General features: G+C 41.1%; 1 protein-coding gene across 1 annotated transcript in view; it reads right to left on the reverse strand.

The window, feature by feature from the left end:
* Nucleotides 1-26,179, reverse strand: part of LOC126355984 (phosphoacetylglucosamine mutase) — a 110,903-nt gene that overhangs the window by 46,750 nt on the left and 37,974 nt on the right. Inside the window, exon 5 of the mRNA XM_050006601.1 lies at nt 2,942-3,134. Within this exon, the coding sequence (XP_049862558.1) occupies nt 2,942-3,134 (193 nt within the window). The remainder of the gene's footprint in view (nt 1-2,941; nt 3,135-26,179) is intronic.

The following is a 26,179-nucleotide window of genomic DNA, read 5'->3' on the forward strand; positions in this document are numbered from 1 at the left end:
AGAAAAGGAGTATTATATCTATTGTAGTTCCATTCAAAGCTTATTTTTAGATCCATGCTAAATGTCTTCCTGTACATTTTTCTTTCCTCATCAATACTTACATCAATCATATGAAGAGAGCCAAACACAAACACAACAAAATAGCGTAGAACAAAAAAATTATGTGGTAAAATTTTGTCATGTCTTACACCTGTTCCTATAGTTGAATGAGTCACATACTCATTTGAATTCATATACACATGTTTATGTATAACTATGTGGCATGTTGTTTACTAACTTGATACTCATTTGTGTTACTTACTTTTTGAGGATTATACGTGGTGAACTGGTGGCACATAACCTACGTTAGATAATGGACACTTTACTACAGGACATCCAAACAGAGGACTTGAAACTGTATCATGGCATCCAAATGTTTCATTGACAACTGCCATAGATAAAAAAAAAGTTTACAAAATACCACTGTGAGCATGTTTCCTTACACTTAGTGTTCTACATTAAGTAAATACACATATGTTTCTGTATATCCCTTTTAGAGATGGTCGTGGGACTCAGCTCTTCGATACAGACTAAACACTTTTCATCTGTCTAGTTTCCAAACATTTTATTTGGCTACAAGTTTCAGCATTTTACTACACTATCTTCTGGTACCTGATTGATGTGTAGGAAGATTCTACCTCGGTTCTGATCAAAACAGGTGCCAGCAATACTGGTAGTAGCAGATTTTTGCTATAGCAATCATTTCAACCAACTTCTGCTGACAGATGATGGCTGAAGTGATCACTATACCATAAATCTATTAATACTACTATTGCTGGCACCTATTCAGAGTCGGTCAGGGGTCTGTAGGTGGCATAGTAAAGCACTGAAACTGGTAGCCAAATAAAATAAGTTTGAAAATTAGACAGCTGAAATGAGTTTAATTTGACATCCACACATATGTTTAGTCTCTAGATGTTAGCACTGCTGTAAAGAACTGACGTTACATTATATGACATTTAGTTACATGACATAATAAAAGGAGAAATGTTTACCATAACCAGACTAAATTTGAAAGTTAAAAAAAGATGCAATGGTCAGCATTTAAGTTAAGTGAATACTTCGTTTTAAATTTTGAAAAATTTACCACGGGATCTGGAAAAAGGAACAATTTCAAATCTATTTAAAAAACTGCTATTTTAGAAGTTCAAGCTTCCAAATCAAATATGGTATCTCTCAAGCTTTAATCTTCCTGGTAGGTATTCTGTGGACTGTCAAGTTAGGAACTCTGCAGCATTCACCACACAGTTGATATTTCACAAGAGAAATAGTCACTTGCCTAGTGGTGTGATGAACAGAAGGTGCAAAATCCATCTATGAAATTGTGTGTGTTTGGTTTTAGCAGTCTCATTCAACAATGGAACAATTTTGTCACATGCATGTATTGTTCCTTTAAGTGAAAAAGCTTCTTGAAATATATGAAAAACAAAGTAAATTATATACCAGTATAAGAAATTCACTAAACTTGCAAATGCACTTCTCAGAGTCTGTATGTGTTTCACCTATTCTCAAATTCTTACAGTTTATGCCCTCCAATTTTAATTGGCATTGACTCACAACACACCACAGTTCACCACACCTATAACTATTTTTATCAACTATTTATGGGTTTCAAAGTTGTTACTCTCAAATCGGCACTTCATCAGCCAACTTTTATCTTCTACTTTACTGTTTTTTCTTTATTTTACTATATTTCTTGCAACCATCTACTTAAACATTACAGTGCATAAAGATAATACAATGCTACTTTATCACAAATTACTGTATAGTTTTCTTGTAGCGCGTGCAGTATCTCATCACTAACTTCAAAGACTTCTTTTTTGGTCATTTTTTTGTAGTTCTACGAGGAGTGTTCAATAAGAAATGCAAACCTAATTTTGGTTGAAAAAATGCAGAATTTGTTCAGAGACACTGTGGAATATTTCCACTTCAGCCTCTTCAGTTTCATGATGTTTCGATAAGTGGTGGCACTATACATAGCCTTCAAAATGTGGCATCTGTAACAGAGCTGCTATCCGAGCAGAGAGCTAATGCTGAGTTTCTTATGGTGGAAAACCGGAGCATCGCAGACGTTCATAGGTGCTTGCAGAATTTCTACTGAGATTTTGCACTGAAAGAACGCACAGTGAGTCATTGGGTGAGGTGTCATCATCTTCACAACAAGGTCATGCAAACCTGTCCGATCTCTCGTGTGCCAGCCAGCAGCATACAGCTGTGACTCCTGCAATGTTGGAACATGCAGACACTCTCAGTCAAGGTGATCAATGGATCACAATCAAACAAGTAAATGTCTCTGTAGGCCTAACACTAGTCAGTGTGCCTGACAGTGTCTCACAAAACTGTTCTCCCTCATCCAGACTACAGCCTGGATCTCCAACATTCTGGCTTTCATCTGTTTGGCCCAATGTAGGATGCACTCCATGCAGAGCAGTTTGTGGATGATGCAGAGTTTACTGATGCAGCAAGATGTTGGTTCTGACGTTGACCAGTAGAGTGGTACCATGCCAGCATTCAGTCCTTCCTGGTAAGGTGGTGTAAGACCATCACACTAAATGAAGATTATGTTGCAAAATAAAGTTTTGTAGCCAAAAGAGTGGGAAATAATACAGCGGAATCCTGAACGTAAACTACCTGCTTTCAGAAAAATGTGTTGTGTTACTTACTGAATACCCCATGTAAACCGAGTTTCAGGCGAAATACAAATTTAACTGACAGATTATATAAATCCATGTAATCACAGTGGTAAATATACTGTACACTGCTTTTAAAATACATCTGATTTAAAACCATTTAAATATTTTAGTTACTATCACATTTTTCAAACTTTACTTACTGTGTTAAATTAGAGGTAAAGCATTCCAACACTGAGAAGGAAATTAAAAAAAAGTCTCATACAATTTACCTTGCTTCTAAGAGTTCTAAAGTTGTCAACAAGCTTTCTATAATAGTTTTCTTTAGATGGTGTCAGTCCACTGTTTTTGGCAGCCACAAAATAATGGAGCATTGGTGTTGTCACAACACCCCAATCATGAATTTCTCCTCCCACAGCAGTGACACCTTCCTTAAGAGCATTGGAGAGCTCTATGCTGCTAGGTCTATAGTGCCCAAAGAAATGTTAGAAAAAAAAACAGTATGCCCTAAATTAGTAAGTAACTGTGATGAACAGATAAAGAAAACCTTACTGTTAAAATATATATGTGTACAGGTCATAAATATTCTTAATGCTATCTCATAGAAACATGTTCTGCCATCTACTTAAAAAGAGCAGCTAGGGCAATAATGAAAGGAGTGTAAAACACAGATCTTGAATCTCAGGATGTCAGTACATATCAGGTGTTTCCTGTATTGGAAGAAAAAGACGTGAAACAAAAAACCTCGAATGAGAGATGTAGAGATAATTAAAGAAGAATAATCTGTATGTTGCCTGTACTATGGGATGCGGGACAGGATTTGAATGCTAATGGAAATTGGTTGAAATTCAAATTCCAGCATCATAACACTAATTAGTATAGGTAAAAAAATGACAGCTAAAAGCTCAAAGTAAATCATTTGGCACAAGTGGCAACAAAGGATAACAGAAGCAAGGAACTGGTTTAAAAGACATAGGTTAAAAAGACAGATGAACCCCCAAAAAAAAAAGAAGTAAAGGAAAAAACTAATAACAAAGAGTAGAAGATTGAGAAGAAGCAATCAATCAGGAAAGTGGCAAGGATGAAGTACATACTGGAAGGCCAGTTACTGTCTATATAGGTCCAAATGGAACAAACACTCTGTATTCATAAGCATTGAAAGATAACTGGAAGTGTTATGGTTCTAGAATCACTAAGTTTAAGATGTCACAACTACAAACTGGAACACATTACCATCAAATAATCATTCAATTAAAAAGTAAGAATAACATCAAACAGTTTGTTTGAGGTCCAGAATACTCCCCTGCTGGTGGCTATGGTATTTATATCGTTCATATGTTATAAGTCAAGAAAGATTATATACAGTCTGTAAATAGTACTTGGACATTAGGCTGTCTTATAAAAACGTTTAGTTTGTGTAGATAGTATGCTTTTTATAGTTAATTTTATGAAGATTGTAGTGGCATGTGATCCAGCTTAACGAGATGATGACAGCGAGGACAAGACAATAGGTTCACACTAAAAGCATGTAACAGACTGAGTATTGTGCACAGGTCATCCAAAGGATGTATATTAAATGTATGTCTATTACATGGGCAGATTATAATCAACTTGAAAGAGCAATTTTAATAGTAATAACAAAGAAAAATATTATCAAGACATAATCAAGGACAACAGTTGAACTATGCTCATTTATTCCTAGATGAGCAATTTTCTTTCTGTACATAATTATTGAGATCATATATTACTTTACATAAAAATCCTAATCTTTTACACTAATATCTAGTTCATAAAGTTTTAAAGTGAAAGAACAAATCAAATGAGTAAACAGGACAGAGCGAGGAGACTCCCATGCATATCAAACAAGTTTTTCATATCAGACAAGACATGGAAAAATTATAAATTTCTTTTTTTTCTACCTTTATTCTTCTACAAATCCACAACTTTTGCGTACTTCTGTTTAATTTATTTTAATCTTGCTTTACAACATTTAGCAAACAAAGTAATAACAGTATTAATTAATGTGTGTGTATTTCATTAATTTCATGAGCAATGTGAACATCCCTCTACCTCACATCTTTGAGAAGTCTTCTAAAATATTTGATTTATAGTGACTAACTAATCTCTTGTATTTAGATGTAATATCGTTTCTATTCTGATCAGTGTTAATGCTTAACATAAGGCACTGCATGTCTTGATATGTTAGGCAATTGTTTATTCATTCTGTGCTGCAATTTTGTTCATTAGAGTTGTCTAAAATGGTATTATAAGTGGCTGTATTTAGAGCTCTTAACTATTCTAGTTCAAAAGCTTACTGTGAGGATTAAATGAAATGATAATGTTACTGATTCTAAAAAAATGTTTACTGGATGAATGTTTAACAAAATCTAAATGAAATCACCTGTAAGAGGTCTATTCTTTCCTTGCTGTTATATACACTAAGATATATTCAATATGATTTATGAACAGGATGAAATTTCCTGCAATACTTCATTATAAAAGCTCTCCTCTGAAAGGTGTACTACATCCACTTCAATAGCAAATCTTGCAAACATTACTGCGCATTACTTTATGCAAAACTGATCAAAGTTAATATTCTTGAATTTATGGCTCTTTCTTATAAATGTGGCAACTTCTTTTCTGTCTGTACCTGCTTTACATTCCATGACCTTACATACATTTTCCATGAATCCCATGGAGAGCAGTCCCTAGGGTGTGCAAAACATCAAGTATGTACTTTTAATTTAAGTGCAGTACAGTGAAATAATTTAACTGTATACAGTATTATAATATTACAGTTCTAGTGTTAATTATATTATGACCTTACACACCAATGTAAGAGTTTCTGTGAATATATTCATGAATGGGGTAGGAAGAGTTGCTTAATGGGAAGTTCTTTAATTCAGTCTTAAACTCCACCTCGTTGTTTACTAGACATTTAATATGCTCAAGCAAATTGTTGAATACATGTATGCCCATCCATGAATCTGTTCCTTTCAGTGCTAATAAGTCCTTGAAATACTTCTAGTGGTCGTTTTGTGTCTAGTATTTTTGTTTTTGAGAAAAGCGGAATATTGATGATAAAAAATGTCCAGTAAAAGTCCTTCACTTTCCACTGTTTTGAAACTGATCGTTTAAAGCTGTGTGTCACACTAGGACTTGAACCTAGAAACATGCCATTTGCATGCAATGCTCTTATCGACAGAGTTATCCAGGGATCTCACAACCCGTCCTCAAAGCTTTACTTCTGTTTGTACCTCTCTCCTACCTTCCCAACATCACAGAAGTTTTCCTGCAACCACAAAGGGCATTAATGAATGTGTTGTGAAACATTTGTGAAAATACCAAGATTTTTTTAAGTAGTATGTGCATGTTTTTCTAGAACAAGAGATATAATTCTTATAGTGCAGTACTGTTATACTGAAAATACTATCCCTGCAAGTTGTGTTTTGTCACAAAATGATTACATAACTTATGAGTGAAGGTAAGTATGTAGAATAAACTAAACTTGTTATTTTTAAACCATATGTGGCATAGTCATGATGTGGATTAATTCCAGGTAGAAGTTCGTTCAGATTTGACAGAGGTTTTTTGGCATGCCCTCTCATGAACTTGCTTTCTGTTTGATAGGAAATATCACAAACAGATGAAGTGGTTAAGAGCAGCCCATTATTATCAGCAGTTGTCAACCACCACATTAGTGTCAGAGTATTAGAGACTGAAAATGCTGAGCCAACATAATTCTACTGCTACATGCCGTTACACTTAACTCTGGCTGCTTAGTAAGGATAAACGTCATGAATTTCTACAGAACCTCAACTATCCATGAACAAAATTCACTATGGAAATAGAACATGAGAATCAGCTCACTCTTTCAAAAAAAGAGTGCACCATACAGGCATACTACTGTCTGACTGTAGCACAGTTCCTATGCAGAGGACATACAAATAGGCATCCCTGGCATTAAAAAGCAACTGAGATGAAATTGAACCAGTAAGTTGTGCAAGGTCTAAATGGAATCTCAATTCAATTTAACAGAGAGTACCCTATGGCATTGGTTCCTTTAAAAAGAGTAAACAAATGCCCCTGCAAGATTACAGACAAATATCTTTAAGGTCAGTTTCCTCCAGAATTCTTGAGCATATTCTAAGCTTGAATACAATAACGAGGTACTGGCAAAAGTAAAGCTGTGAGGGTGGGGCACGAGTCATGCTAGGGCAGCTCAGTTGGTAGAGCACTTGCCCGCGAAAGGCAAAGGTCCCGAGTTCGAGTCTCGGTCCGGCACACAGTTTTAATCTGCCAGGAAGATCCATATCAGTGCACACTCTGCTGCAGGGTGAAAATCTCATTCTTGAATACAATAAATTATCTTGAGAGAGAAAAGTATCTGTTCACAAATCAGCACAGATTTAGTGAAAAACTCCACTTGCCCTTTACTCTTACAATAACCTACAAACCACAGATGAAGGGCAAAGTCATAGTCCATATTCCTAGATTTCCAGAAAGCATTGACTCAGTATCATACCGCAGACCATTAGCAGAAGCCTGAACATGTGGGATAGACTGTCAGATATGTAAGTAGCTAAAAGACTTCTTATGTAATAGAACTCAGTAAACTGTCCTGGACCAATGAGAGTTCATCAGAAATGAGGGTATATTTGGGAGTGCCAAGAGGATTGTGGTGAAACTGCTCTTTTTCTCTATACACACAAATTATCTGACAGACAGGGTGAGCAGCAATCTGCAATTGTTTGGCACTTTTATTGTAGTGAATGGCAAAGTGTCATTATTGAGTGACTGTTTGTGGATACAGAATGACTTGACAGACTTTCTATTTAGTTTAATATATTGCAATTTGCTCTAAAAGTACAACAAGGCAAGATAATACAGATGAGTATGAAAAACAATCCTGTAATGGTCAAACCGAACAAAAGCAGTGTACTAAACAATGGAAAATCCAGGATGGAATTTGACAATATTATGAGAAGGAAAGTTGCTACTCACCATATAGCAGAGATGCTGAGTCACAGATAGACTCGACAAAAGACTTTCACAATTAAAACTTTTGGCCATAGGCTTTCGCGAACAACTCTCTCTCTCTCTCTCTCTCTCTCTCTCTCTCTCTCTCTCTCTCTCTCTCTCTCTCTCACGCAAATGCAACTCACACACACCACTGGAGTCTCAGGCAACTGAAACCACACTGCAGGTAGCAGCACCAGTGCATGATGGCAGGGGTGACTGGGTGGGGGTAAGGAAGAGGCTGGGGTGGGGAGGGGAAGGGATAGATAGTATGGTGAGGGTGGCGGACAGTGAAGTGCTGCAGGTTAGGAAGTGAGCAGGAGAGATGTAAGGAGGGGGTGGGGGGAGTAGCAGAAAAGGAGGGAAATAAGAAGACTGGGTGTTGTGGTGAAATGATGGCTGTGTAATGCTGGAATGGGAACAGGGAAGGGGCTGGACTGGTGAGGACAATGACTAACAAAGCTTGAGACCAGGAGGGTTACGGAACATAGGATGTATTGCAGGGAAGTTCCCACCTGCGCAATTCAGAAAAGCTGCTGTTGGTGGGAAGGATCCATATGGCACAGGCTGTGAAGCAGTCACTGAAATGAAGGACATCCTGTTTGGCAGTGTGTTCAGCAACAGGGTGGTCCACTTGTTTCTTGGCCAGTTTGTTTGTAGCCATTCATGCAGACAGCTTGTTGGTTGTCATGCGTACATAGAATGAATTCAGCACATTGGTTGCAACTTAGCTTGTAGACCACATGACTGGTTTTACAGGTAGCCCTGCCTTTTGTGGGGTAGGTGATGTTGGTGACTGGACTGGCGTAGGTGGTGGTGGAAGGATGTATGGGTCAGGTCTTGCATCTAGGTCTATTACAGGCATATAAGGCATGAGGTAAGGAATTGGGAACAGGGGCTGTGTAAGGATGGACAGGTGCATTGAGTAGGTTCGGTGGATGGGGGAATACCACTGTGGGAGGGATGGGAAGGACATTTCTCATTTCAGGGCAAGACAAGAGGTAATTGAAATCCTGTCAGAGAATGTAATTCAGTTGCTCCATTCCTGGGTGGTACTGAGTTATGAGGGGAATGCTCCTCTGTGGCCGCACGGTGGTACTCTGGGGGACTGGAAAGATGAGGCACAGGAGATTTGTTTTTGTACAAGGATAATTACGGTCAGAGAAGGCTTCAGTGAGACCTTCGGTATATTATTTCAAGAGGCACTGCTCGTCACTGCAGATGCACAACCATGGATGACTAGGCTGTATGGAAGGGACATCTTGGTACGGAAGTATATATTGTGTGTGTGTGTGTGTGTGTGTGTGTGTGTGTGTGTGTGTGTGTTTGTTTGTATGTTTGTTTGACTGTAGTTAAGTGTAATCACTGCAAGTAAAAAAGAATTAGTGGTAGAAAAGACTAATGTAAAAGACTATTGTAAAAATGGTCCGTAAGTTGCCGTATCTTTCACTGTTAACAGGCATTATGTAACACACTCAGTATTACAGTGAGAGACCACATTTATAACATTGAACAAGCAAACAATTAACCACTATCTGTTAATAACTCCAGGGAATACTCACTGCTAACATCGAAAACCATCGATATTTCGACAAGTAACAGTTGCTGAATATTATAGTCTGCATAATTTAAAGGACACAAAGTCCTAATCAAAGAGGCTAGGTAGTTCTCATTATTATGTATGCAACTGATACACTGGCAAACAAGTTTTAGAAAACCACAAGTCTTTAAAACTAAGAAATATTATTACTTTGTTCCAAAGTCTACATTGTAATACCACCGCCACTTCAATATGAGTCTGTTTCTAAACAACCAAACTGTAAATTTACGATGATAGGTTCAAGGCTTATATACACCATCACTTCCCTGTCAAATTCTTCTTTCTGAAACTTTTCAGCACGTGACACACTGTACCAATGCTACAGGTGGGATGTTGTCTAATGCTTCATTGTCTATTGCCTCATGCACAAGTGATTGACTGTATGTTATCTTGAATGTTTTGTTTTTCTTTTTACCCCCACATAGTCTTAAAACCCTTTGCCCAAATTAATTCCATGGGGCTACACTGACAGCGACATGTGGATAAATGCAAAACTGTGTGACCCCATCCACATGCAAGGAAGTCAGTTTGTACGTTCTGTCACATGATTTACATAAATTAACGAGCTGCAGGAGATTGGCACAAGTCTGGTTTATACGGCACTTAATATTTTTATTTTCAAGCTGGGGAAAAATGTCCACTTTTCTCGTGTTTGTACTTGATGTTTTCTCTGTAACAGATGAATTATAATTGGCAATGACCCACTTCGATGCAAGGTATGAAAAGAATTGTGAATCATGTCTTGAAACTGACAGCGCTCATTTCCTAATGGTAATCACTGTCGCTTTTCTTACTCGTAAATTCAAGTTTATCCTCAGAAACAAACCCAGAAGAAGAGTCAGCATGCAGAATAATTATCCGAGAACCTATTCCTATGAAAACTTCAAAATTGCCAGTACCATTGCTCATTTTCAGGCAGATCATCTTGGAATGATTCTAACTGACCCATGTTTCATCAAGATAATATACTGTTGAACTACCTCATTCTCATGTACCATACTGCACCTATGTCACTTCTTTGAACTAAAAACTCTCTTCTTAATATATCTGGAACCAAAGTCTTTTAAAATTCTGTACATTGATGAAGTGCTTAACCACTGAAGCCTGCATAACTGCAACATGTTTTTGTGATTTCGGGCAGTCATCATTCATATGGAGCACTTTAAAACATCATTTTTAAAACCACCCATTTGTGTTACAGGTTCCTTGCAATTTCTATGCTTTCCATGCAACACGAAAGCAACTGTTTCTACGGTTCCTACAGCTCTGACACTTTAGTTTGCAATTGTCTTTGCAGTTCTCTTGGCAACACCACACGGTTCTGGAGTCAGTTCTAGGGTTTGCAAATGTCAACAGTAGGAGACCTGCTTTCAAATTCACATTTTAAAAAGTTATAAATGCGATAAATAATCTGCCTCACCTGCTCGTGAAGCACTTAAGATTTATTGCCTGACCTTTTTTTTAATCGCACTTAAACAATTACAGATATACATTCACAGCTGTACTGCTGAAAGAAAAAAGAAGGAAAAAAAAATTGACAGACGAATGAATAATTCAGTTGTCACAAAGTACGACAACAGTGGAGCATGTAGGAGCCATATTCTTGCTGCCTTGCTGTAACTCGCTGCTAGCTGCTCGCAAAGAGAACAAATATTATTGGCTGTCAGTGGCTAGTGGAGGCGAATGCGCAGAGCAGCTGAAAATTGGGCCGCCTTCTTACATGATGCAAACAACAATAGGTTTGATGTGGGCGGAGGTACTGATGTCCCACATTACCCCCGCTGATATATAAAGTGCGTTCAAAAAGAAATGAGCCGGAGGCATAATTACAGAAACCTCTACCTGTATGTTATAAGTATTGAACCTGGCTGTTGAGACACTTATCCCACTGTGACACAAGGTGGTGAACGGCTGTCTCATAAAATTCCCAGGGCTACGATGTTAACCAGTTCCGCATGTACAGCTGGACGTCACCATCCACACAAATGTGGGAAAGATTATGCTGACATTCTTCTTTGACCAAGATGGTCCCCTTCTGATTCACTTCCTGCAGCACGGGACACCACTGAATGTGCAGCACTACTCGCAAACCTTGAACACCCTTCGCCAAGCGATCAAATCAATCACCAGGCAATCTCACCCATGGGATCATTCTGCTCCGCGACAATGCAAAGCCTCATACAGCCAACAAAATCATGGTACTTCTGCATAAATTCAAATGGGAGGTTCTCGGCCACCCTCCATACAGCCCAGACCTCTCTCCCTGTGATTACACCATTTTTGGTCTTGAAAAAGCTCTGAGGGGCAAACAATTCACCTCGGACGATGATGTCCAGCTGGATGTGCAGAACTGGCTAACATCACAGCACCAAGAATTTTATCAGACAGCCATTCACAGTGGTACAAGTGTCTCAACAGCCAGGGTCAATACCTCTAACATACAGGTACTGGTTTCTGTAATTATGCCTCCGGCTCATTTCTTTTTGAATGCCCCTTATAATTAATCATATACTTTCAAACTGATCACTCTCCCTGCATCATTTCTCGTATTTTTGCATGTTAACTCTCGCACCTTTCCAGTACCACAAGATATTCTCTCACATCCTATGAATCCCCCATCTGCCCCCCCCCCTCCCCCCACTTTCTCCATTATATCCCAACTCGTTGCCACTAATTCCACCAACCAGTCACATCTGCTGTCCCCCTTCTTCACATTTATCCACTGCTACCCACAGTAATATATATTTTCTTACTGGTTATTCTTTACTCTCATTCTTGTGACTTCTCACCAATTTTAGCGAGTTTTCGCATTTCACTGTCATCTACTGCCTCAGATTTCATCTTGTTTCCCCCTTTTGCACCAATTTCATCCTTTTCGTGACTTTTCACAAATATTTGTGTGTATTTTTGGGAAATTTTTCGGATGTAGTTCTACATTATTTACTTAATTTTGAGAATTTTTCCACCATCATGGATCCTTACTCCTTCCAACTGCATCAATACAGAAAAGTTTCTTTATCCCTAGCCAGATCCCAGTCACACATACTGTTCCTGCATTGTAGCTTGGCTCATGGAATCCCCCCTGATGGCCTTACCATCAAATTACCCGTTTCCAGCTGCCACCCCCCCTTCCACAATGACCTTCCCCTGTTCAAATTCTGCCAAATCTTAGCTCTCACCAACATAGTCCTGCAAAACCATATCAACCAAGTCCTTGCAGTACCTTCTCTCCGTCCACAAAATTCTCCTGTTATGCAATCCCAAATTCCTCGAACCCGTAAAACACATTGTAGCTCTCGACCTGCAGGAACATGAGCAACAAGCACAATGCCACCTCAAAAGGCTCTCCATCCTGCTCGCTTTCTACTCCCGCCTTGGAGTACCACTGTCTGCCACCTCTTCAACAACCTCCAAACCTCCCCACATCCCCTCATAGCTGAAAAACCCCATCTTGCACACTTACCCCACCCTACAAAACTCCCTCCCACCACCACACAGAATACAGAACCTTAACAGATCTACAACACAGTCATGAACCTTTCCTCCAGAATCCTTACCCCATTCCCTAATTCAATCATGCAGAACTTGTCAAAGACCTCTCCTTCTCCTGGTGCCTACAGTAGAAACACTTTTTTGTCGCCAACCCTACCAATTAGACTTAACCAAAGACCAATAGTGAAACTTGCCTAACTCAGTTCACTCCAGCCAACTGTGATCCACCCCCACTGCCCCCAAACCACCCCCTGTTAACTTTCCAGAATTTCTTAACCCCAAACCTTGCCTAACCATCATTCCACAAATCCCTCAACATGCAGACTAACCATACATCCACAGAAAGAACCAAAGACCACCATCTAAAAACTGATCCTGACCTTATAATCCTACCTGCGAACAAAGGCTCCAACACTGTTGTTTTGACCAAGAGGATTACTTGGCAGAAGGACTCCGCCAGCTGTCAAATACTTCCACCTACAAACATTGCCACAGTAACCACATTCCAGTAATCCAGCATGATCTCCAGTCACTACTCAAATCCTTAGGCCCATCCCAGAACCTCTCCCCAGACTCCATCTCTCTACTCACTCCTACCACTCCCCACACTCCTACATCCTACATACTTCCTGAAATCCATAAACCAAACCACCCATGACACTCCATTATGGCCAGTTACTGTGCCCCCACCGAGAGAACCTCTGCTCTCATAGACCAACACCTTCATCCTATTACCTAGAACCTAACCTCCTATATAAAAGATACCAACCATTTCTTCCACCGACTCTCCAAAGTTCCTGACACTTTACACATGGTGCCCTGCTCATCACTATTGATGCCACCTCCCTGTACACTAACAATCCTAATGCCCATGGCCTTACTGCGATTGAACACTACCTGTTGACGGATTCCACATCAACAACCTCCTTACCAGTCCCCATAACCAACTACATCCTACCCACAATTACTTCTCCTTTGAAGGCATTACCTACAAAACAAATTTGGGGTACGGCTATGAGCACCCACATGGCAGCATCATATGCCAACCTATTCAAGGACCACACAGATGAATCCTTCCTAAAAACCCAGAATCCTAAACCCCTCACATGGTTCAGATTTATTGATGGCATCCTACTCGATCAAAGGTGAGAACACCCTATCTACATTCCTCCAGAACCTCAACAACTTCTCCACAATTTGCTTCACCTGGTCCTACTCAACCCAAAAAGCCTTCCTAGATGTTGACGTCCATCTCAAAGATAACTACATCAGTACCTCCATCCACATGAAACCTACTAACCATCAGCAAACTGTCCATTTCGACAGCAGCCACCCCTTCCATACCAAGAACTCCCTTCCATACAGCCTAGTCATCCATGGTCGTTGCATCTGCAGTGACGAGCAGTCCCTCTTGAAACATACCGAAGGTCTCACTGAAGCCTTCTCTGACCGTAATTATCCTTGTACAAAAACAAATCTCCTGTGCCTCATTTTTCCAGTCCCCCAAAGTCCCACCGTGCGGCCACAGAGGAGCATTCCCCTCATAACTCAGTACCACCCAGGAATGGAGCAACTGAATTACATTCTCTGACAGGATTTCAATTACCTCTCGCCTTGCCCTGAAATGAGAAATGTCCTTCCCATCCCTCCCACAGTGGTATTCCCCCATCCACCGAACCTACTCAATGCACCTGTCCATCCTTACACAGCCCCTGTTCCCAATTTCTCACCTCATTGCTTATATCCCTGTAATAGACCTAGATGCAAGACCTGACCCATACATCCCCCCCACCACCACCTACGCCAGTCCAGTCGCCAACATCACCTATCCCACAAAAGGCAGGGCTACCTGTAAAACCAGTCATGTGGTCTACAAGCTAAGTTGCAACCAATGTGCTGAATTCATTCTATGTACGCATGACAACCAACAAGCTGTCTGCATGAATGGCTACAAACTGGCCAAGAAACAAGTGGACCACCCTGTTGCTGAACACACTGCCAAACAGGATGTCCTTCATTTCAGTGACTGCTTCACAGCCTGTGCCATATGGATCCTTCCCACCAACAGCAGCTTTTCTGAACTGCGCAGGTGGGAACTTCCCTGCAATACATCCTATGTTCCGTAACCCTCCTGGCCTCAAGCTTTGTTAGTCATTGTCCTCACCAGTCCAGCCCCTTCCCTGTTCCCATTCCAGCATTACACAGCCATCATTTCACCACAACACCCAGTCTTCTTATTTCCCTCCTTTTCTGCTACTCCCCCCACCCCCTCCTTACATCTCTCCTGCTCACTTCCTAACCTGCAGCACTTCACTGTCCGCCACCCTCACCATACTATCTATCCCTTCCCCTCCCCACCCCAGCCTCTTCCTTACCCCCACCCAGTCACCCCTGCCATCATGCACTGGTGCTGCTGCCCACAATGGGGTTTCAGTTGCCTGTGACTGCAGACATGTGTGTGAGTTACATTTGCGTGAGTGTGTGTGAAAGCTTTAATTGTGGAAGTCTCTTTGTTGTGCCTATCTGCGACTCAGCATCTCTGCAATATGGTTCCTTCTCATAATATTTTAACAACAGTGTACTGCTTGACACAGTCATGTCAACTGAATATCTACACATAACAATGCAAAGTAATATAAAATACAACAAACACCTAAGGTGGTAGTAGGGAAAGTATATGGTAGGCTTTAGTGAAGTAAGACAATTCTACAAAAGTGTAACCCATCTATAAAGGAAAACAAGTATAGAACACAAGAACAACCTATTCTTGACTATTGTTTCAGGTTTTGGGATCCCAAATAGGTCAGATCAGAACAGCTGAGAGGCAGAGTGCTATATTTGTTACCGGGAGGTTTGATTAACATGCAATTATTACAGAACTTGTTATACACTATTGAAAAAATGTAGTGAATTGACGATTGCCACAACTGCTGAACAATTTTACCTCCACCAACGTACATCTCACATAAGAGCCATGAAAATGCGGTAACGGAAATTAGAGCTTGTATAGAAGCATATAGTCAGTATTTTTTGCTTGCTCCATTTGTGCGCAGAACAAGCAAGGGGATCACTAGTGGTGGTACAAGGTACCCTCCACCATGTACCATATGGTGGCTTGTGGAGTATGTACACATAAGCAGACCCCTGAGATACAGTGTCTACAGGAATTCAATCCATAATGACTTCTACCACCATGCCACGAGCAATCATCCCGCATCACACTTCTCAGATTTTGTGGCAAAATAGGCCAGAGGATAGCCTGTCAAAAACTGAACACATATCAAGCGCGAAAACAGAAAAAAAGGTGTACTGAAATGTGAAGAGAAGGAGCAAAGTAGAAACAGTAAAGGGCCCAAGCTCAAGATGTGCAACATCGAGTCAATTGCTACAACCAGGGTATCATGGTTGTGTCGCAGTGTTAGACTACTGCAAAGCAGGAGATCCACATTCAGATCTCCCTCATGGCCTATTTTTCCCCCATAAAATTGGCAACTGTCGTACAACACATTTGTTATGGAATATGAGTCATATGGTAGGAATGTATTATCATAAATGTGACAAATAGTGGCAATAAGGCAAGATGCCAAATAGACCTCTCACAGAAATGAAAAACAACAAACAAATGAATTTGAACTGCCACAACAAAGGAATTCAAGAGTCAAAACTTATAAAATGGAATTCAAGAGTCGTAACATGTGGTACTTGTGTAGCATAAATAGGAGGTACATATGAAACTTCCTGACGGATTAAAACTGTGTGCCGGACTGAGACTCAAACTCAGGACACTGGCCCTTTGTGGGCAAGTGCTCTACCGGCTGAGTTACCCAAGCACGACTCATGACCCATCCTCACAGCTTTAATTCTACCAGTACCTCATCTCCTACCTTCCAAACTTCACATAAGCTCTCCTGCAAAACTTGCAGAATGAGCACTCCTGGAAGAAAGGAGGGCAGGTGTCCTGAGTTCGAGTCTTGGTCCAGCACACAGTTTTAATCTGCCAGGGAGTTTAATATCAGTGCACATTCCGATACAGCATGAAAATTTCATCCTGGAAACATCCACCAGGTTGTGACCAAACCATGTCTCCACAATATCCTTTCTTCCAGGAGTGCTATTTCTGCAAGTTTTGCAGGAGAGCTTCTGTGAAATCTGGAAGGTAGGAGATGAGGTACTGGCGGAATTAAAGCTGTGAGGATGGGCGAGTCATGCTTGAGAAGCTCGGTCAGTAGAGCACTTCCCTCCAAAGTGTGGAGCTCCCAAGTTCGGGTCTTGACCCAGCACACAGTTTTAATCTGCCAGGAAGTTTCATATCAGCGCACGTTCTGCTGCAGAGGGAAAATTTCATTCAGGAAGTACACATGTCTGGAGGTACTTTCCTTACACCTCACTGTTGCATATCTAGAGCTTCGACTGTTCGCTGTTTCTATTTTGCTTCTTTTTTCACAGTTCAGTACACCTTTTTCATGTTTTCATGTCTGATCTGTCTTCAGTTTTTGACTGTCTATCCACTGGGATATCTTACCGCTAAGTCTGAGGGGAGGTGCAATGGGAAGGTTCCCTTGTTAGAACTCTGGTCCCCAGACAAAGGTAGCTTCACCAAAGAACTCTGCCACTTGTGACAAATTTTCAAGAAGAACTCTCAACAGTTGATGATGCCTGCCCTCTGAAGCAAATTAACACCACCTGTTGTAGGACACATACCAATGAAGAAGCAGTCAGAACCACATACCTCCTATACGTCCACATCATTTCCGAGAAGATTTGGAGAGTACTTCAATAGTACAATTTCCAACTAAGAGGTATTCTAAGTTGTACAAAAGACAGTACAGGGCTCCAGAATTTGGCTGTATACCCTATACTAGACCAAATACAGCATGTTATATGTTGGACAAAGATGTGAAGAATAAAAGTGTCACACCTGATTCAAGATGGTGACTAAATCATCTATCATCAAACATTACCTCACCAGTGAGCATGGAATGAAATTTGAAGGTACCAGCATATTGTGCAGGCAACAAATGTATGAGTTGGTTTATTAAAAGAGGCAATCAAGATTAGAGTGACAGATAGACATTAACTTAAGTGTGGGATCCAGCATTCAGTTTGCATTGGAAAACACCTCAATCCATACTCACTCACTCACTCACTCACTCACTCACTCACTATCTACATCTACATCTACATCTACATCTACATCTACATCTACATCCATACTCCGCAAGCCACCTGATGGTGTGTGGCGGAGGGTACCTTGAGTACCTCTATCGGTTTTCCCTTCTATTCCAGTTTCGTATTGTTCATAGAAAGAAGGATTGTCGGTATGCCTCTGTGTGCGCTCTAATCTCTCTGATTTTATTCTCATGGTCTCTTCGCAAGATGTACGTAGGAGGCAGCAATATACTGCAGTATATACTGCTTGACTCCTCGGTGAAGATATGTTCTCAAAACTTCAACGAAAGCCTGTACAAAGCTACTGAGCGTCTCTCCTGCAGAGTCTTCCACTGGAGTTTATCTAGCATCTCCGTAATGCTTTCGCGATTACAAAATGATCCTGTAACAAAGCGTGCTGCTCTCCATTAGAACTTCTCTATCTCTTCTATCAACCCTATCTGGTACATATCCCACACTGGTGAGCACTATTCAAGCAGTGGGTGAACAAGTGTACTGTAACCTACTTTCTTTGTTTTCGGATTGCATTCCTTTAGGATTCTTCCAATGGCATCTGCTTTACCGACTATCAACTTTATACGATAATTCCATTTTAAATCACTCCTAATGCGTACTCCCAGATAATGTATGGAATTAACTGCTTCTAGTTGCTGACCTGCTATATTGTAGCTAAATGATAAGGGATCTTTCTATCTATGTATCGCAGCACATTACACTTGTTTACATTGAGATTCAATTGCCATTCCCTACACCATGCGTCAATTCGCTGCAGACCCTCCTGCATTTCAGTACAATTTTCCATTGTTACAACCTCTTGATATACCACAGCATCACCCGCAAAAAGCCTCAGTGAACTTCCAATGTTATCCACAAAGTCATTTATGTATATTGTCAATAGCAACGGTCCTACGACACTCCCCTGCGGCACACCTGAAATCACTCTTACTTCGGAAGACTTCTCTCCATTGAGAATGACATGCTGCGTTCTGTTATCTAGGAACTCTACAATCCAATCACACAATTGGTCTGATAGTCTATACGCTCTTACTTTGTTCATTAAATGACTGTGGGGAACTGTATCGAACAGCTTGCGAAAGTCAAGAAACACGGCATCTACTTGGGGACCTGTGTCTAATGGCCCTCTGAGTCTCGTGGACGAATAGCTCGAGCTGGGTTTCACACGATCGTCTTTTTCGAAACCCATGCTGATTCCTACAGAGTAGATTTCTAGTCTCCAGAAAAGTCATTATACTCTAACATAATACGTGTTCCAAAATTCTACAACTGATCAACGTTAAGGGTTCCACGACCGTGGTACTTGATCGTCGGGAGTATGTGGCTGAGGTACTGCGTCAGCTTTCAGACGACTCTACATACAAAGTTTGCCAAGGTAATCCCATTCCTGATGTCCAGGCGGAGCTTCAAGGAATCCTCAGAACCTTAGGCCCCCTACAAAACCTTTCACCTGACTCCATCAAACTCCTGACCCCACCGACACCTCGCACTCCTCCCTTCTACCTACTTCCTAAAATTCACAAACCCAAACATCCTGGCCGCCACATTGTAGCTGGTTACCAAGCCCCCACAGAACGTATCTCTGCCTACGTACATCAACACCTTCAACCCATTACATGCAGTCTCCCATCCTTCATCAAAGACACCAACCACTTTCTCGAACGCCTGGAATCCGTACCCAGTCTGTTACCCCCGGAAACCATCCTTGTAACCATTGATGCCACTTCCCTATATACAAATATCCCGCACGTCCAGGGCCTCGCTGCAATGGAGCACTTCCTTTCACGCCGATCACCTGCCACCCTACCTAAAACCTCTTTCCTCGTCACCTTAGCCAGCTTCATCCTGACCCACAACTTCTTCACTTTTGAAGGCCAGACATACCAACAATTAAAGGGAACAGCCATGGGTACCAGGATGGCCCCTTCGCATGCCAACCTATTCATGGGTCGCTTAGAGGAAGCCTTCTTGGTTACCCAAGCCTGCCAACCCAAAGTTTGGTACAGATTTATTGATGACATCTTCATGATCTGGACTCACAGTGAAGAACAACTCCAGAATTTCCTCTCCAACCTCAACTCCTTTGGTTCCATCAGATTCACCTGGTCCTACTCCAAATCCCATGCCACTTTCCTTGACGTTGACCTCCATCTGTCCAATGGCCAGCTTCACACATCCATCCACATCAAACCCACCAACAAGCAACAGTACCTCCATTATGACAGCTGCCACCCATTCCATATCAAACGGTCCCTTCCCTACAGCCTAGGCCTTCGTGGCAAACGAATCTGCTCCAGTCCTGAATCCCTGGACCATTACACCAACAACCTGAAAACAGCTTTCGCATCCCGCAACTACCCTCCCAACCTGGTACAGAAGCAGATAACCAGAGCCACTTCCTCATCCCCTCAAACCAAGAACCTCTCACAGAAGAACCCCAAAAGTGCCCCACTTGTGACAGGATACTTCCCGGGACTGGATCAGACTCTGAATGTGGCTCTCCAGCAGGGATACGACTTCCTAAAATCCTGCCCCGAAATGAGATCAATCCTTCATGAAATCCTCCCCACTCCACCAAGAGTGTCTTTCCGCCGTCCACCTAACCTTCGTAACCTCTTGGTTCATCCCTATGAAATCCCCAAACCACCTTCCCTACCCTCTGGCTCCTACCCTTGCAACCGCCCCCGGTGTAAAACCTGTCCTATGCACCCTCCCACCACCACCTACTCCAGTCCTGTAACCCGGAAGGTGTACACGATCAAAGGGAGAGCCACGTGTGAAAGCACCCACGTGATTTACCAACTGACCTGCCTACACTGTGACGCTTTCTATGTGGGAATGACCAGCAACAAACTGTCCATTCGCATGAATGGACACAGGCAGACAGTGTTTGTTGGTAATGAGGATCACCCTGTGGCTAAACATGCCTTGGTGCACGGCCAGCACATCTTGGCACAGTGTTACACCGTCCGAGTTATCTGGATACTTCCCACCAACACCAACCTATCCGAACTCCGGAGATGGGAACTCGCCCTTCAGTACATCCTCTCTTCTCGATATCCGCCAGGCCTCAACCTCCGCTAATTTCAAGTTGCCGCCGCTCATACCTCACCTGTCTTTCAACAACTTCTCTGCCTCTGTACTTCCGCCTCGACTGACATCTCTGCCCTTACTCTTTGCCTTTAAATATGTCTACTTGTGTCTGTGTTTGTGGGGATGGATGTGTGTGTGTGTGCGATTGTACACCTGTCCTTTTTTCCCCCTAAGGGAAGTCTTTCCGCTCCCGGGATTGGAATGACTCCTTACCCTCTCCCTTAAAACCCACATCCTTTCGTCTTTCCCTCTCCTTCCCTCTTTCCTGAAGAAGCAACCATCGGTTGCGAAAGCTAGTAATTCTGTGTGTGTGTGTGTGTGTGTGTGTGTGTGTGTGTGTGTGTGTGTTTTGTTCATTGTGCCTGTCTGCCGGCACTTTCCTGCTTGGCAAGTCTTGGAATCTTTGTTTTTAATATATTTTTCCCATGTGGAAGTTTCTTTCCCCTTCTCCTTATAGATAAATGCCTCTTAAGACGCTTCTTGGCATTACCTTAAGCATTTTACTTATTTAACATGTCACAAAGCGTTTATGTTAGATTGAACTTCTGCTGATATATCTGTTGGTTGAAAATGGCACTGAGAAAATAATCACAGAGGTTTTGCACACCATGTATGATTCACAGCTTGGTTACAGTCTAAACAGCAGGCAGCAAAACCTGCACTCAAGGGCTGATATAGATGACTGAGAAAGTTGTCAAAATATTGTGTAAAGAGGAAATTATAACTCGGCAGCAAATCCAAAATTCATCAGTTTTGTTGAGAAAGCCTATAGCAGCATAGGCTTAGAAAAGATTGTGACCTGATGTTCAGACCCTTATTTCCACACAATAGCCATCAAAAAAACAATCCTATGACTTTGTAAAGTATGACAACATGAAGAGATTGAATTGGGATATGAGTCTTGGTCGATATAAGTCATTGTGGCATACTGATATTCATAACAATTACAAAAATGATTTTGCACACCATGACATAAGTTCTTCACTTTTCAGAGTTCATAAGCAAATCTTACGGCTCCTGAGTCTTGGTCGATATAAGGCATTGTGGCATACTGATATTCATAACAATTACAAAAATGATTTTGCACACCATGACATAAGTTCTTCATTTTTCAGAGTTCATAAGCAAATCTTACGGCTCCTGATGTTGACAGTAACAATTTACCCGTTAAGCCACATATTTGAAGGGAAAAATTGTTACTTACTCGGAAAGCAGTCCAGTCTCCTGGACATCACAAGAGCATTTTAACAATGTGCTCCACATCATGAACTTTTAGTATAATCTGTAGTTCTAGGGAGGGGGGGGGGGGGGGGGGGGGGGGGAGACAAGCAGTTAGCAATGACGTACTTGCTCATCTGAGAAGTTGCAAGGCAAAAAATTCAATCATTAACATGTAAGGTGAAGCCATCTTTTCAGTTTATCATCAGCTAGCACACACCAAAAACTTCAAATTCCGCAAAACTTCAATAGTATCTCCACTGCCCACTCTTTCACACAAGTGGCTTTCTAATCAATTTTGGCTACTCATACCAAATGAGCCAACTGCAGTGACCCTGGCGTATTATGGCTGTCACAAATAGTTTTCTTTGTTTACACGTCAGTGCCAAAATTACCGTCTTCCATGCAGTTTGGCACCTGAATAGCAAAAGACTACTTATGAGAGCCCATTCTTATTTAAAAAGTTGGAATAAAATATCAGCGTAAAGAAATTAGCGATGATGACAGAGAACAGGGCAAAAAGGTTCTGACTTTTCACATAAATTATTTATTACTTTCACAGTTATGATTTCTAATAATGAATAACACAAAACAGCACTATAGTACAACTCACACCTTCTCCATGAACATAGATTCTCCATAAACACAAAAAACTCCATTAGCAAACAATGGACAATCAGGATGGAATAATGACAATATTATGAAAATGACAGTTGCTATTCATTGCATAGCAGACATGTTGAGTTGCAAGCTGCAGACAGGCACAACAAAAAGACTGGGACAGGGAGGGGTAGCAATATCAGGGTAGGAGTAAGGGACAGTAAAGTGCAGCTTGTGGGAGCATACAGGGACGAGGTGGGGAGAGGGTAGGACAGCTAGATGCATTTGGGAGGTTAGACAGAGGACGGAGGGGGAGGGGGGGGGGGGGGTTGTCAAGGCAATGGAAAAAGGAGAGAAGTAAAAAGACTGTGGATGCATTGGTGGAATGGAGGGCTGTGTAGTGCTGGTGTGGGAACTAGGAAGGGGATAGGTGGGTAAAGGGCAATGACTACAGTAGGTCGAGTCCAGTAGGGTTATGGAACATAGGATACATTGTAGGGAGAATTCCCACCTGCGCAGTTCATAGAGGCTGGGTAGGATCTAGATGCAATGGGATGTGAAGCAGACATTGAAATGAAGAATTTTGTGTTGGGCAGTATGCTCAGCAACTGGGTGTCCAGCTGATTCTCAGCCACAGTTTTTCAGTTCTCATTCATGTGGGCAGAAAGCTTGTCGACTGTCATCATGACCATGTAAAATGCAGACAAATGGTTGCAGCTAAATTTCTGGATCATATGACTGGTTTCACAGGCAATTCTGACTTTGATGGGATAGGTAGTGCTTGTGACTGGATTAGTAGGTCATCATGGGAGGATGTATGGGACAGGTCTTGCATCTGTGTCTATTACAGGGACATAAGCCAAGAGGTAAGCTGCACTTTACCGTAATCCACCCTATCCTGATATCCCTCCCTCTCCCCACCCCGACCTCCTCCTTACCCCCACCACTCAGTTTGCTTCTCTCATCACTTGCTGCTGCTCACAGTCTGGCCTTGGCAGCCCGTGACTGTCGTGTGTGTGTGTGTGTGTGTGTGTGTGTGTGTGTGTTGTCTGAGCCTCGTGAAGGCCTGTTTGGCCAAAAGCTTTGTCTGACAGTCTTTTTGTTGTGACTATCTGCAACTCAGCATCTGCACTATATGGTTAATAGCCACTATCCTCACAATATTATCAAAAACTACACTGTGATTTTCATCTTCTCTGCTGCATCATTTGTCTCATCTGTAGGAAAAGCATTAAATGATCCATTTCAATCCCATATTAATAACCAAAGCAAATTAATAATGGATGGTCTTGACAAAGGGATGAGAATTTAAAGAACAGGAAATGTGTTTTAAAAATATTTGAAAACATCATTTGTTGGCTCAAGAAAATGTGTGTGTGTGTGTGTGTGTGTGTGTGTGTGTGTGTGTGTGTGTGTGTGTACACACAAACACAACAAACAATATTTAGAACAGAGTACACAGCACCTGCAACTTCATTGTTTGTGTATTGTTTTCTTTGAAGTATCATGACTAAAACTAGCTTTCTCCTTCAATAGAGGGTTTTTTCTCATTATTGAAACAATTTTCATTAACAATGTTTTTCACCTGTTGATGTACTTATTTATGCACAGCATTTTAAAAATGTCTGGTTGTGTCTGTGTATGTGCGGATGGATATGTGTGTGTGTGTGCGAGTGTACACGTGTCCTTTTTTCTCCCTAAGGGAAGTCCTTCCACTCCCGGGATTGGAATGACTCCTTACCCTCTCACTTAAAACCCACATCCTTTCGTCTTCCCCTCTCCTTCCCTCTTTCCTGAAGAAGCAACCGTTGGTTGCGAAAGCTAGAATTTTGTGTGTATGTTTGTGTGTCTATCGACCTGCCAGCGCTTTTGTTTGGTAAGTCCCATCATCTTTGTTTTTAGATATATTTTTCCCACGTGGAATGTCTGTCTGTCTCTCTGTCTCTCTCTCTCTGTCTGTCTGTCTCTCTCTCTCTCTCTCTCTCTCTCTCTCTATATATATATATATATATATATATATATATATATATATATATATATATATATATATTCCCCTAAGGGAATTCTTTCCGCTCCCGGTAAGTCTTGGAATCTTTGTTTTTAATATATTTTTCCCATGTGGAAGTTTCTTTCTGTTTTATATATATATATATATATATATATATATATATATATATATATATATATGGAGATGTGAGAAGTGGAGTACATCAATAAAGCTTAGTCGAATGGCTATGAGATGTTTATGAAAGGGCTAGATGGGAATGATAGGTTCATTGTTTGTGACAGGTACTCTGAGGTGGGACTAAGACTTAAGGAGCAAGACAGCTTCACAAGATGCTGTTAGCAGTGTTGTTCTAGTTGTTGGATGACAACAGTCTCTGCCAAAGATATGGTGTGCTAGAAATTTCTGTCACAGAGTAAACCAATTTTGCAAAAAGTGCAGAGATAGTTACATATTTATGGTCTGAGCTTTGATAGTGTGATTATGTTGGACCAGTTACTGAAGCGAGAAACTCATGGAATCAGAAAAGGTGAAGATCCTAATCAATGAATCGTTGATGACCAGAAATATTGATTGTAATGGAAAGTTCTTTAGGAAGTACTTCAAGTATGGAACAATTTCAGTAAAAGTGTATGGAGCTGTATTCTCACCAGGATGAAGCCAAGTTTTCTGAAATGTCAGAAGTAGAATATGTAGCTGAGACAACTTTTCAAGAATACTGCTTACGAACCTTACCAATACAACTGAATTCTGCAAATCTAACATAACCTCCAGCAATCTAAAAAATAATGTCACTCTGGCTGCTTGTGTGGAGCTCTCTCTCTCTCTCTCTCTCTCTCTCTCTCTCTCTCTCTCTCTCTGTGTGTGTGTGTGTGTGTGTGTGTGTGTGTGTGTGTGTGTGTGTGTGTGTGAGAGAGAGAGAGAGAGAGAGAGAGAGAGAGAGAGAGAGAGAGAGAGTGAATAATTAAACTAGAAACCATGGAGACTCAAAAAACCAGTAATGTCTCTGTGCTGTTACATGTTTCTGTGCATCAAAAATCAATCAGCTACAAGTTAGAAGTTGACTTGCCTCTTTATTGGTTTAATACTTCTTGTAATTGGAGTTGCAGCTGTCTTATAAATTGATATATTTGCACAGTGTAAGTTGTTGCTAAATTACAAACATATTTTACAAAAGTACAAATTTAAAAACAGAGATGTTTAACAACACTGTGGACACTATGGTGCTTAAGTATTGTATGACAACAAAGATTGTCAGTTATGAATACTGTTGGCTATTTGTCAACAGCTTTCTAACAT

This window comes from Schistocerca gregaria, chromosome 3 (assembly GCF_023897955.1).
Source record: "Schistocerca gregaria isolate iqSchGreg1 chromosome 3, iqSchGreg1.2, whole genome shotgun sequence".
NCBI lineage: Eukaryota > Metazoa > Arthropoda > Insecta > Orthoptera > Acrididae > Schistocerca > Schistocerca gregaria.